This window comes from Kwoniella europaea, chromosome 1 (assembly GCF_036810445.1).
Source record: "Kwoniella europaea PYCC6329 chromosome 1, complete sequence".
In the NCBI taxonomy this organism is placed as follows: Eukaryota; Fungi; Basidiomycota; class Tremellomycetes; order Tremellales; family Cryptococcaceae; genus Kwoniella; species Kwoniella europaea.
The window spans coordinates 8,219,463-8,232,725 of NC_089487.1; the positions used below are offsets into that span (position 1 = coordinate 8,219,463).

The following is a 13,263-nucleotide window of genomic DNA, read 5'->3' on the forward strand; positions in this document are numbered from 1 at the left end:
TGTTGTATGAAGAGATCATCAAGTAATTAATCAATGCATACTATTTCAATAACATCGTGATAAGACTGAGTAAGATAGAGACTGATTCACGTTGCAGTAAAGGGAGTTTGCAATGACATATCTGGGTGTGTGGATTGTACTAGCCACGATCGATCGTTCAGAATGGATTTCTCCTTTGTATGTGCAGCAAAGATGTCTGATGTGAATTGTTCATTGTCAAACACTCTTGCACATGAAAACACAATCATGACCATAAACATCCCAAATGCGATATATCAATAGTACTGTACAAACCACAACCTAATCTAGAAAGAAAAACTAGTCGAAAAAATCACAAGAAGCGCTCGCAACGGGAAACATATAGATAGGCAAGTAGATTTGGAATTTTACAAACGACGCTAACCATCGTCTCTTCCCCTTTTTTATCCTTTCTTTCTTCTCCCTAGTGAAATCACGATATTGCCCTATCTCTTCAGAGCAATTATACTAAATACAATCCTCCACACATGAAAATAACCAAGCACTCCTATCCTAACTCCACAAAGAGAAGTCTGAAGGTACATCCAACCCCGAGAACCCATTTCCTCCCAGTCCATCTTCATCCATTAAGAAATTGAACAGGTCGAAGTTGCCTTGATCCATATCCGCTCCACCTACACCTCCTTCGTTTGATCCATTGATCATTGGTAATTCTCTTTCCTTCGCTGCGATTCCAGTCCCGGTAGAGTTTGAATTTGAATTCGGATTGAGCGATTGAGATAAACTTGGTTGAGAGAACGTTGGGGTCTGCGTAGAGTCTTTCGTGGTAGAAGAAAATGCGGTGGATCCCAGACCCATCGCTAGTGTATATGGACCTAACGAATTACCTGGTCCCGTTCCTGATCCATTACCACCAGTCGTATTGGTATAATCATCTGCTGAGCCTCGTCTATCTCCATCTCCACCTCCATTATTATACGATCTCCTGATTTGTTCGCTTGTACTCGTATGGAAGGCATTAGGTGGATATCCTTTATTTCCCCCATGTCCATGTGAATGGCCATGAGACGAAGACGAAGTGGAAGGATAATTCCCTACACCACCATAATCCACATTAACCTGCTCATGCTCTTTCTTCTTCTTGCTTCGACATTTCTGATTAGAAGTGTACTCCGAAGCTTTGTTATGCGATGCCATAGGGTTCCTAAATAGATTATCCAACAAAGATAGCTCGTAAGGCAGCTCGACGGCCGGTAAGGGTGCAGGGAAAGTTTCGTTTGGTAAGGGATCTTCTCTGGATGAGGATATTGGTGCTCCTCTCAGAATCCCTCGACCACCCGGTGAACTTGTCGAGGATCCCATAGTGGGCGGAAGATCAAGCTTGGAGAGCTGTTCGAAGATTGCTTGCGAAAGAGCTTGCATCGTACGGTGACAGTCTGATGCGGAAGGCACACGAGCTGAACACAGCGAAAGAGCATCAGCTATGTTGGAAAACCTCCTCAGGAAAGCAAACTTACGAGATAAGAACTCTAATACACTCAGACACGAATCAATTACCATCAGAGCATCTTCGATCGTAGGTACGTCGGGTCCACCTCCCATCGAGTAAAGGTTGAAATAGGCATAGAGGAATGACAAACCAGCCATGAAGGAGAAGTGACTCTGGGAAACATCGAGCGCTGTCAGCAAAGGCATGTACGGGTATGACGCTATGACAGGGAAATTATACTCACAGTCATCCACAACCAACTGATCCGATTGTTCAGCTGCATCCGACGGTAAATCCTGATGACGTAACTTGAACTAGTCAAGACAGTAGTCAAAGCACTCCTTCCTGGCCGAGGACATCCAGGTGAAGGTCGGAAAAGCAATAAGGAAGAGTCTACACGCATTTTACGTTACGTCAAAATAGAATTCGTGATTTGTTTGCTTTAAGCATATTCAGACAGAAACTCACTATGGAAACTTATCGCATAACCTTCTGTCGAAACCGTTCCTCTAGGTTCCGGAGCTTCCGCCAACCAGGTTTTCAATCTTTCGAAACAATCTTGTCTCCATTCTTCACTTGGTATCCGACCGGTTGATCCGTGTACGCCGTAAGTATTGAACAAAATCTCCGACTGTAGCTGTCTCATTTTGGTGGTATGAAGGAAAACAGCTTTGTATGAGCACGTTTCGCCTTCTAGTGGTCCGTAATGATCTGGATGTATGTCTATATCGTGCATTGGAGAGGGTAACTATAGGCGTACATTAGCAGTTGACCTTTTCTGTCAATTGACCAAGCAATGTAGTAACTCACTGGAACATTGATAAATCCATCAGGAATACTAGGCGGTCTGCCCAGACTCTGCGATAATAGCCTGTCCATTTTATACGTACACCAGAACAGTCTTCTTCTCATATCCAATTCTAGAGAGTCAATTTGATCGACCTGCGTGTTATGCTCATTGTGATAGCCAAGATCAACACACGTTCGGGTGGCTAAGCCGACTAAGAACCAAATTGATCCCTTGTCTGGATTGAGAAGCGAGTACCAAACGAGCAGGAGAATCGCTTGTAGACCGACTATAGCCGAGCTATCAGTTCTGAGGTTTATTGTGCCAGGTGTGAATCATAGACTCACCATAGCTTTGCTCCTCAAACACCGCATCGAGATGTTTCATCGCTTCCGCATGGAAAGCTTCCGAGCAGGCTCTAAGTTCATCAGGTGGATCCACAAATCGAGACGAAGCCATTGTGCTGAGGGCTACAAGAAAGCTCAGTCAGCTGCAGTCGCCATTGGTGATAGAAGGAACAACTGAACATACCTAAAACCATCATGACCACGAAAATATCACTTTCCTCTACATCTGTTCCCTCCCTAATCTTCATCAACTGTTTGCCCAGTGAAGGGATATGTATGATAGGTCCCGTAACACCGACAAAATCCACATAGGCTGCTACCAATCTCTCCACAGCGGGTTGAGGGGGTAACGGCGGAATTGCGAATGTCCTTCGTTTGGCTTTACCTACGGTACCCATACTTGAGCTTAGCAATTGCGCGGGGTTGGCCAAAGGCGATACTGAATGCCTTCTCTTGTTCCCTTGAATGGGTATTCCAGATGTCGCTGATCTCGGCGTCAGAACCGTTTCGGGGGAGCTATCGTTATTACCATTATTATTTTGCAAGGTTGGATCGATATTTGAGATGACGGGTGAATCGGTCGATCCTCCATGCACACTTGAACCTTTCTCACTACCTGACCCACCGCCTGATGCATACAATGCGGAGACAGCATTCGCTGCGTGTCCGGTCCTGTATGCAGCATCATGTACCATTCTGGTCAAACTCGTAGATTGGATTCCGACCGTCTGCCCCGTCGCATGATGATTGTGATGATGTTTGAAAGCACTTTGATAAGGTGATCTAGGTGGATCAGAAGTTAAGGGTGCAGATGGGAATGGATAGTCGGAATGTCTTCTTTGATGCCCATGGCCGTGTCCGTGTCCATACCCATAGGATGACAAGCTTGGAGATTCCAGAGGACTTCTCAAACTTGATGACGATCCATCTTCACCCATCAGCGCAGGGTCGATTGGGAAGTCCGACCTGAATGAAGATACAGCGTTGGATGCGTTCGCCGCTATGTATTTCTTCGTTTGACCAATTGTGTCGTTCTGCTGGAGGGCAGCTACTTGAGCTCGAAGAGAAGTCACTTCTTGTTCTAGTGAATGCAGATAGCTGATACAATAAAAGTCAATATCAGCTTTACTTCTTCGTCTATATAAATGAAGATGTATAATATCGTGTGCAGAAGGCAACGATATTGTTATTCCGCAAAGAGTCGACGACTCACTTTCTTGAGATGTTAGTTTTACTTATCGCATCAAAACCTATGCATTCCACCTTCGCCCTTTCGCACGCCGAACAAGCTGGCAATTTACCATCACATTTCTGTTTTCTCGATCTACACCTCGTACATGATGAGATTGCCCTGGCAACTTTGTACTGAGACGGTTGCTCTTCCGTTTTGATGGGTGAGGGTGCTTTCGCTTGAGATTTCTTGGACGAACCTGATGCCCTACTTGGTAATGCCGGTTGTTGGAATGATCTCGGTGAGGTCACGCTATACGGTGCGTATGATGGATCAGACGAGTGTCGGTCGGATGGGACTTTCATTTTGGTGGATGGGATACCGGGGATCTTAAAAAAGGAATGCTATGTGATGAGTGTGTAATGGGTTTGGGTATTGATAAGGAGGAGCGGTGGGCGGTGAAAACGGGACAAAGAAGTTCCGAGTTTTCCTAGTATAGCCTGGAATAAAGTCTCCTATATTGATAGTCTGCTCTGATTGCTGCTAGCTCTGACTGATCTGCGATGGCGAGTGCAGGATGAGGATGTGAGTACGCTAGGATGCGATGGAATATGAATATGAGGATATCAAGATGTTTACTGTGGTGGTGGTATTCACATTCCGAGATGAGGTGATCGCTCTTTTCCGACAGCAGACCCTGAGCATGCCTATCTCTTCGAGCCGGTCTAAGCAGGCCTATCTATCGACACCCATTTACATCACATTTGGGTGTTAAACACCTTTGGCAAAGGTATATTTCATGCATCCAAGTGACTATTGTCAGACTACTTCGTCGTCAAACAACACAACAAACCTACACGATGGACTCGGCATCTCCTCAGCCAGAAGAAGCAGCAGCTGCAGCTGGATCTCCATCCGAGTTTTTGAAGAATATAGTGGGGAAGAGGGTGAAAGTCAGGATAGGTAGTGGGGTAGATTATCATGGTGAGTGTTGGCGTTACTCGAGGACCTATCAGGAGGGAGCAAGATGTATGGATCATGGTCCATCAGAGTCGAAGGAGATCAAGATGGCAGAGGTTTCATGTTGTTCTTGCCTCGATGAGGACTTCTTCATGCTGTTAAAACATATTCATCGCCTACGAGATCTGTCCTAAGTTATGTATCTGCATAATACAAGCTGATGCGAAATTGTTCATCTTAATCAATCAGGCCTTTTGACATGTCTGGATGGATACATGAATGTAGCGTTGGAGGATACAGAAGAATGGGCAAATGGTAGGAAGACAGCGGAATATGGTGATTGTTTCCTTCGAGGGAATAATGGTGAGTTGGATCCATTCCTTACTCGTCAAGTTCTCTTTCAGATTCGAAAACACCGATACTGACCATATGAATTGGCCTCCCAGTACTGTACATCTCTGCATTGGAAGATCTGTAATGTTTAAGCGGAACAAGAGAGAGTCGACCTGGGCAAAATGATAACAAGATATGACGAAGGAGTGGATAAGGAAGCTAGTAATATAATACATCCATATATACCCCAATTACGATCATCAAGAATCATCGTGCATGTAAAATTTCGAAAGCCTTAACATCATGGCGGTTCGTCGTCAAAGATCAAGGCTGGGAAAAGTATGGTCAAAAGGGAAGATATCGATATCTAGTGTGGATAACACAGATCCCACCTTATTTTGCTTCCTATGTAAGCTATCAGGATCTTGACTGTCCTAGAACACATGATCGAGATGGGTTATAATCTCTTGTCTTGGGAGGATATCTCATATACTTTGCCCGGATGTTATCGCTACCACAGTAAATGGTATTGTTGAGGCGGTAGCAAAGCCAAATGATGCTCATTCCTTTACTCTCGTTGTATTCGCTATCTCCATATACATCATTTGCATTTTACAGGATGGACAGTGCTGGATGAGCGTATACTCTCTTGCAACCGAGGATTCCGTACACTCTGACGGACTGATGTACGAGTCCAAGGCCATGTGAGTGGTAGATGAAAGGAAATGGCAATGCCTGAAATATCGTTGTTCAATGTGCCACGAGCCAAGTTAATGAAAGTCGATCATCTCGCAAACGAAGTTCAGAACCTACTTCAACTGTCTCATTCCTTGAGTTGTCCATCCCGCATTGTGCATCCACTTCTATCGACTTGAGCAAGAAGGTGCGAAGAGGTGTTAGAGCAGTGATCTACTTGGATAGTCAACGGTCATCAAAGGATCAGGAATAGGGAGATCGAAAGTGAAGGTGAATCCAAACCAAATCGGATCTCCAAATCAAACTTACTTTTTACCAAAAAAACCAATCAACCTCGTTCTCTTCACTCAACAATACGGTGCCCGTAACAGTGTGAATTGACGACATCCACATCTAAGAACAACCAAAGTACCCTATACAAGCCTCGGTGCACAACACAGATAGGATCATACGACCTACCACTAGCAGTAACCTAGATCGAGATGTCCAACCAACCTAACAACAACGCCAGTATGTCAGCGACATTAGCTCAACTGTCTCCTTTCAACCTCCAACAACTCCAGGCGAAATTCCCTCAACTCCTATCAGAGGCTGAAAGACAGTTGCCAGAGGATAAAAGGAATGAAATCTTTAGGAATAAGATGATGAACTTTATGAGGAATAGCAATAACCAACAACAACAACAACAGCAAAATCAACAAGCTAAACCACCTCAACAACAGAGACCACCGCAACAGCCACAACAGTTCCAACAGCAACAACAACAAGTGCAACAACAGCAGCAACAGCAGATGCAACCTCAGCAACCTCAACAGCAGCCGCAGCAAGCTCAACAACAATTTCTGCAACAGAATGTTCAACCGAATCAACAACCACAGCAACAGCAACAACCTAGTCCGATGATGAATCAGAATCAACAGAACATGGTCAATCAGAACCAAAACCAACAACAGCAGCAACAACAGATGCAGATGCAATCACAGCAGCAGCAGCCGGGCATGCAGAGCCAACCAGGATTACAGCAACAGGGACAAATGAATACCCAAAACCAAGCAGTGAGTCTCGGATCACCCATCTCTTCGACATCCCTTTTGCCGAAACCTTCTTCCATCCATCAGTCAACGTTCCAAACCAATCCCTTTGATATCACATACTAGATCAACTATAGCATATATTCCTTTTCTTCTCTTCTATATCGCTGGTCATGCTGGGTGAATGATTCAAGCTGACTCTTGACTCGTTGCGTCCATGTCACAGTCGTACCAAGATCAACTCCGACTTCAACAGCACGCCCAACAACAACAGCATCTCGCAGCGATGCTGGAAAAGACCCAAAGGCTCCAGCAGCAAGCTGTTCAAGCGCAAGCCCAACAGCAGCAGCAACAGGGTACACCCCAACAATTGCAAACCCCTCAGCAACAACATCAACAGGCCATACCGCATCCACACCCTACACCAGCTTCCATCGCCGCTGCGTCCCCTCAGAACCATCCGCACTCTTCACCTCAGATGGTCCGACAATCACCGGTCTCCAACCCCAGCAGGAATGTACTGGGTATGAACGGTATAAAGACGTTAGTGGAGAATTTCCCAAAGTTGTTGGAGTTGAAGAGGACTGGCAAATTGGGTGCTGAACAGGAGAAATTGGTAAGTACCCATTTGAACGGATGATAAGGGAGTCTCAGCTCCCCGTATCATCAATAATCCGAGCTGATAACCCCACTTGCATATCTTCCTCCTCGTTCCTTTCCCTATTCCTTACGCCTTTCTTTTGAAAATCGTCATTTGGATTTCCTTCCTCCTCAATCATTAATCGCAACATCATGACTGCCTTCACCACCCCGCAGTTCGATGCATTCATCAGCAGTCCCGAAGGAAGGAATCACCTCCAGCAATACCAAGCTCATCACGCTCGTACCCTCGTCGAAAGTGGTCTCGCCAATCCTGTCGGTCTTCCTCATGGTGCTCAGCAGCAAACACCCATGATGAACGGTATGCAGCTTCCACTTGCTACTCAGCAACAGATGGCTGCTCTCCAACAACAGCAGCAGCAACAACAACAAGGCTTTCCTCCTCAGCAGAATGTTCATTCAGCTCTACAAGCGCAATTGCAACAACAATTCCCTGGTGGTGTCGTACCTGGAATGAATCAGCAACAGCTGATGGGGAACCAGCAGCAACAGCAAATGCAAAGTCCTCATATGGGACAACAGCAGATGCATCAAATCCAATTGCAACGACTGGCTGCTGCTCAAGCCCAAGCTGCTCAGCAAGCACAAGGTCGAACCCCAATGCAGAACCATGCTCAATTGCCTAACAACGTCAATTTGAACCCAGCTCAGGCGCAAGCATTGTCAAGAGCTCAAGCTCAATCTCAGATGCTTCAACAAGCTCAGAATCCGATAAATCAACAGTACATGCAGGATCTCCAACAGCAGCAGCAAGGACAACAACAAATGCCTCAGCCTCAACAAGGTCAACAGCAACCACAGCAGCAGCAACCTCCAAACTTTGGTTCACCTAGACCACCTGCACCTCAGTTGAACGTCATGCAACAACTGCATTTGAACATTCAAGCTGCGACGAACAAGATGCCGCCCGAGAAGCAAGCGAATATCAGGAATGTACTTTTGAGACTCGCTCAGATGACTGAGCAACAGCGAGAAATCGCTTTCAACAATGTGAGTGTATGCCATTGAGCTACAATTTAAGCATCAGCTAATCGGTTTCGCTGGTACCATAGAACCCGCCATATCGACAATTGTGGAACCAAGTGTCAGGCTTCACTCAAGCCGCTGCTGTCCAGCAGATCGCCCAACAAGCTCAAGTAGCTCAATCCCAAGCCCTTCAAGCTGCTCAGTTAGCTCAAGCTCATGCTCAAGCACAGGGACAAGTTCAGGGGCAGGGGATGAACCAACTTCCTACTGGAGTCTCAAGTCCTCATATCGGTATGCAAGCTCAACAACAGCCTATGAACGGTGCCGCACCCAATACACCCAATATGCAACAGCAAGTGCGACCTAATGCCAACGCTAATGTCAATTCCACACCTACTTTCCCTGCTCAAGCTACTGTATCCAATCTACATATCCCACCCAACAAACAACGTAACTTATCTCAAGGTCAGATCCAGACGCAGACGCCTACTCAAGCTACCTCTTCACCTCAGATGCGTCCGCCAATGGCTCAACCTCAGGCGCAAGCGCAGGCACAGCAATTACAGCAGGCACAAGCTACTCAAGCTCAAGCGGCGTTGATCCAGCGAATGATCAATTCTGGTATACCCGTTGCTCAAGCCGTACAAAATGTTGCTCAGGCTCGTCAACAACAACAACAACAGCAGCAGCAACAACAACAGATGGGTCAAGGTCAACAAGGTTTAGCTGGTAGTTTACCATTCCAACCTCCTAATTTGGTTGGAGGACCTACCAATCAGATACATGGGAATATCACACCTGGAATGATCATTGCTCAGATTGATCAAAACCCAAATCAAATTCGACCGAATATCAACGGTAGAATCGATAGTACTGTTGGTAGTGGGGGTATCAGACAACCATCTGAAATGAGTGTTAATTTATTATTAGATAAATCGCAATCGTTATTATCTAAAGTGAAATATGAACCAACCCCCGAATCGGACCTTTTACTCAAAGAGAAATTAAACCAATTCCAAGATCCGATCACAAGCCATAGGACCTCTTCAGGAAGAGGTACGATGGGTATGATGAATAGGGTTTTATCCGAGGTGACATTGGAGAAAATGCCTGAGAGCTTGAGGTTGATGGTCGATGAGGCGTATGCTGAAACTCAGGGAGATAAAGATGAGAGTACAGGTACAGGTACGCCTTCTGAAGGGACGTTGGGGTTGATAGCGAAAAAGAGGAAAGTTCAGGATTTGGCGGAAGGGTTGGATAAGGCTTTGAAAGTTGATAGCGATGTTGAAAGTGTGAGTGAAGTAAAACCCATTTTTACGATAAATCAGCCTTGTCCTGCACTATGTAAAGAAGTGGGGAAGCTAATCAGATGTTCTGGCTATGCTATAGTTGATGCTTCAACTGGCCGAAGAACATAACGAGATGATATCGCAGATAAGTTGTAGTCTCGCTAAACATAGGAAGAGCGATACGATTGATCGTAAAGATGTTCAATTGGCTTATGGTGAGTTTTGGTCTGCAACGAATCTACCATGGAATGATTGGATATAAGCTGATATATGTTTTAATATTCTTGTTTGCAGAAACAATTTTCGGTAGGAGTATACCTGGATTTTCATCCGATCTGATCCGATTAGATCAAGCTCGATCATCGCGTTCGAGACCTACCAATCCCCAACGTGCGATCAAAATGAAGCTCGTGAATGAAGCGAAAGTGAATTGGAGGAAAGAGAAAGAAAAGAAAGCGCAGGCGGAGGCCGACGCTGAGGCCGAGAAAGCGAACAATGTTGAAAATGGTATAGAAGAGAATCACGATGTGAATGGGACAAATCCCATTGTTAATGGACTATCGCCGATTCCTAACATGAGTTCAGGTGGGTTAAGTTTACCGAATGGGAATGCAATTGGGAATGGAAGTGGGAGCGTTGCTGTAGTAGTTTGATCTCTCTCTCTCTCTCTCCCCCTCTCTCTCTCTCTCTCTCTCTCTCTCTCTCTCTCTCCCTCCCTCCTCCCTCTCTCCTCTCTCCCTCTCTCCCTCTCTCCCTCTCTCCCTCTCTCTCGCTCTCGCTCTCCCTCTCCCTCTCTCTTTGTGCATATATGTAGAATAATGTGGTAAACTAGTTCATGTCTGATTTATAATTTATATGTTGTAATATCCACTTATCCGTCTTCGTAAAATATGCACGCATGCTATGTAGACTCGAATTACGAGAATCAGCGTACAGCGTTAACGGGTATAACCGAACGATGAAGTTACCCGACACATCGAACATCAACATCTACAATTTGATATCTTCGCATCATATTAACGGAACCACTAGATTCTACACATATACGACGATGTCAAGTCCATCGATCAATCATATTCCATATGCAGTCGGCAACCGATATCTCAACTCCAAGACCCACCATCTTCTGACTTTGAGGTACATCGGTTCACTTCCTCCTTCCCCTTCTTCCTTGGAAGATGACCAAATATGGTTGGGAGTAGAGTACGACGACCCATCTAATGGGAAACATAACGGTACATACAAGGATATCCAAGTATTCCAAACGGTTCAAGAAGGTAGTGGGAGTTTTATCAAATACATCCAGAGTTCGAAGGGTGGACCATTGAAAGAAGGGAATTCGTTGATTAGGAGTATAGAGGATAGGTATGGAAGTATCATACCGAATGTTACCTCTACTTCGAGTATCAACCAAGAAGAAGGTCAAGATGATGGTATCAATACAGAGAAAGAAGAAAAGGTAATACTTGGATCAAGCTCAAACGCGATTACAGTCACTTTACCGAACATTTCATCTGTAAAAGAACGAGTGGGGAGATTAGAGAAAATCAGGAATATGGGATTTGAAGATGAATATATATCTTGTTTAGGTGGTGATAAGGAGACGAAAAATGTTTTGAGGGAAAGGATGAAAAGTATGTTTCAGATTTTTTTTCCACTATACCGTCTATTCAATTATTGATTTATGGTGTGGTAGGTCTAAAATGGTTGAACCTGTCCAATAACCTATTATCAACTTGGGATCAGATATGGGAGATTGTAGAAGTCTTTGAAGGATTGGAAGTATTGACACTCAAGTGAGTTTCACATCTTGGTAAACTGCAAGTTCAAGTTCTCAAGGCTGACTGATGTGGTGTATTCCTGTAATATAGTCATTCCCGTATACGACCTATATCCTCTGATCTAGATCTATCACTAGACCGAAAGGAGAGGTTCTTATCTACCTTCAAGAGGATCAAGGAATTACATTTATCTGATTGCCTATCATCATGGAGAGAGGTGGGTAAACCCACAATCCGACACAGCTCATCTCACAAACCATACATGGCATATATACTAATTCTTCTCTGGATCCTGCAGGTCTGTGATCTAATACCATTATTTCCAAATCTCGAAACTTTACATCTCGAAGCGAACAACCGACTCGACCGTTTATCATCTATTCCTCAAGGGGCATTGAGGGAATTGAAAGAATTGAGATTTGGTGGATGTCCTATATCCAGATGGGAGGAGATTGTCACTACTTTGTATGAATTGCCAAGGTAAATAATCTACCACCAACGATATGAGTTTCATCGAGTATAGCTAATGAGTATGGTATTGATCTGGTGTAGACTCGAGAATTTGGATTTATCATTCACACCTCTCACTACCGTCCCTGTATGTTCCAGTAATGGAGTGAAATTAGATAATATCAAATTGTTAATCTTGTTAGAATCGAATCTATCATCTTGGAAAGATTTAGATAACTTATCGATTTGCATACCGAACTTAACCAATTTACGATTCACCACACGCTCTCATGGTCATGATGACACGACCACCACAGCCGCCACATCAAAGAGAAATGATGAGACAGAATTGAACTCAGTAGATGATAAATCACGAAGATCGATATGTATAGCGCTCTTCCCCCACCTTACATCATTCAATTCGAATACTGCAACAACGAATGAAAGAAGAGATGCAGAACTGTTCTTCATCTCATTTATCCAAAAACAGACAGAGACAAATAAAGATTGGGGTAAAGCAAGATACGAGGAACTGTGTAAGGTGCATAACGTCACGCAGACAGTGGTTGATGATAGTAAGGGGAAGAAATTGAAAGTGGGTATGAAAGGGAGGATGATCAGTGAGTGATATTTAATTTTGAAACCTGAAGACGATCCCGAATCAATATACTGATCTACTCTTTGATAGCTCTGAAGATTTATACGTCTCTTTCCCCCTCTCAAGAACACGATCAACAGCCACAGACTATATCGATCCTACCTTCAGCTAAGATATCCCTTCTCCAACGTAAATTATGTAAAACCTTTGGTTTACCCATAACTCAATTCCAGTCCATCCAAATATGGAATACAAAACCTCTTGCTGATGGTCCAGGTATAGAAAAAGTAAATAAAGTGTCGGTTGTTTGGGAAGATAAAGATGTGGGATGGTGGTTCGAAGATGGGGATGAGATATTTGTGGAATTTGAAGATGAATAGGTTTAACAGTTTTTGTAGGGCTTGGGGTAAGATTTATCATGATAGATGACGATACTTAATTCGGATTAGATTAAAAATATGTTGTATGATGATCACTTGCTAGGTGTAGGTATAGATGTAGATGTATATAACACTTTGATGGATATGATGAATTTTACGACTGATATCGATCGTATGACCATTAGCTTCCTCATTCCTCACTGAGCTGGACTGAACTTTGAATAATGTGATGTAAACGAGTTATACTTGATATTTCATATCGCATCGTAACAACCTTCTAGGTTCAAGATTGGGTATCAAAGACTTCTGATCCAGGTATATATAAAGAGTTTCCGCCATGGTATCT

The 13,263-nt window shown here is 44.1% G+C and overlaps 4 protein-coding genes across 4 annotated transcripts; 3 read left to right on the forward strand and 1 right to left on the reverse strand.

Annotated features, from left to right (window-relative positions):
* Window positions 1–531: 531 nt before the first annotated feature.
* Window positions 532–4,138, reverse strand: V865_003109 (uncharacterized protein; the record flags this gene model as incomplete). The annotated part of the gene is made up of 8 exons (XM_066226908.1): window positions 532–1,436; window positions 1,497–1,641; window positions 1,713–1,861; window positions 1,937–2,216; window positions 2,279–2,544; window positions 2,603–2,725; window positions 2,787–3,700; window positions 3,816–4,138. 8 exons carry the CDS (start codon window positions 4,136–4,138, stop codon window positions 532–534), a joined length of 3,105 nt encoding a protein of 1,034 aa, XP_066083005.1.
* A 495-nt stretch (window positions 4,139–4,633) lies between these two features.
* On the forward strand, window positions 4,634–5,211 carry V865_003110 (U6 snRNA-associated Sm-like protein LSm6; the record flags this gene model as incomplete). The annotated part of the gene is made up of 3 exons (XM_066226909.1): window positions 4,634–4,757; window positions 4,983–5,096; window positions 5,180–5,211. 3 exons carry the CDS (start codon window positions 4,634–4,636, stop codon window positions 5,209–5,211), a joined length of 270 nt encoding a protein of 89 aa, XP_066083006.1.
* A 1,033-nt stretch (window positions 5,212–6,244) lies between these two features.
* V865_003111 (uncharacterized protein) lies at window positions 6,245–10,361 on the forward strand (the record flags this gene model as incomplete). The annotated part of the gene is made up of 7 exons (XM_066226910.1): window positions 6,245–6,817; window positions 7,020–7,409; window positions 7,610–8,443; window positions 8,506–8,710; window positions 8,777–9,711; window positions 9,809–9,923; window positions 10,003–10,361. The coding sequence occupies 7 exons, from the start codon at window positions 6,245–6,247 to the stop codon at window positions 10,359–10,361; spliced, it is 3,411 nt and encodes a 1,136-aa protein (XP_066083007.1).
* A 398-nt stretch (window positions 10,362–10,759) lies between these two features.
* V865_003112 (uncharacterized protein) lies at window positions 10,760–12,917 on the forward strand (the record flags this gene model as incomplete). The annotated part of the gene is made up of 6 exons (XM_066226911.1): window positions 10,760–11,342; window positions 11,405–11,504; window positions 11,580–11,706; window positions 11,788–11,969; window positions 12,042–12,559; window positions 12,628–12,917. The coding sequence occupies 6 exons, from the start codon at window positions 10,760–10,762 to the stop codon at window positions 12,915–12,917; spliced, it is 1,800 nt and encodes a 599-aa protein (XP_066083008.1).
* Between the last annotated feature and the right edge of the window lie 346 nt (window positions 12,918–13,263).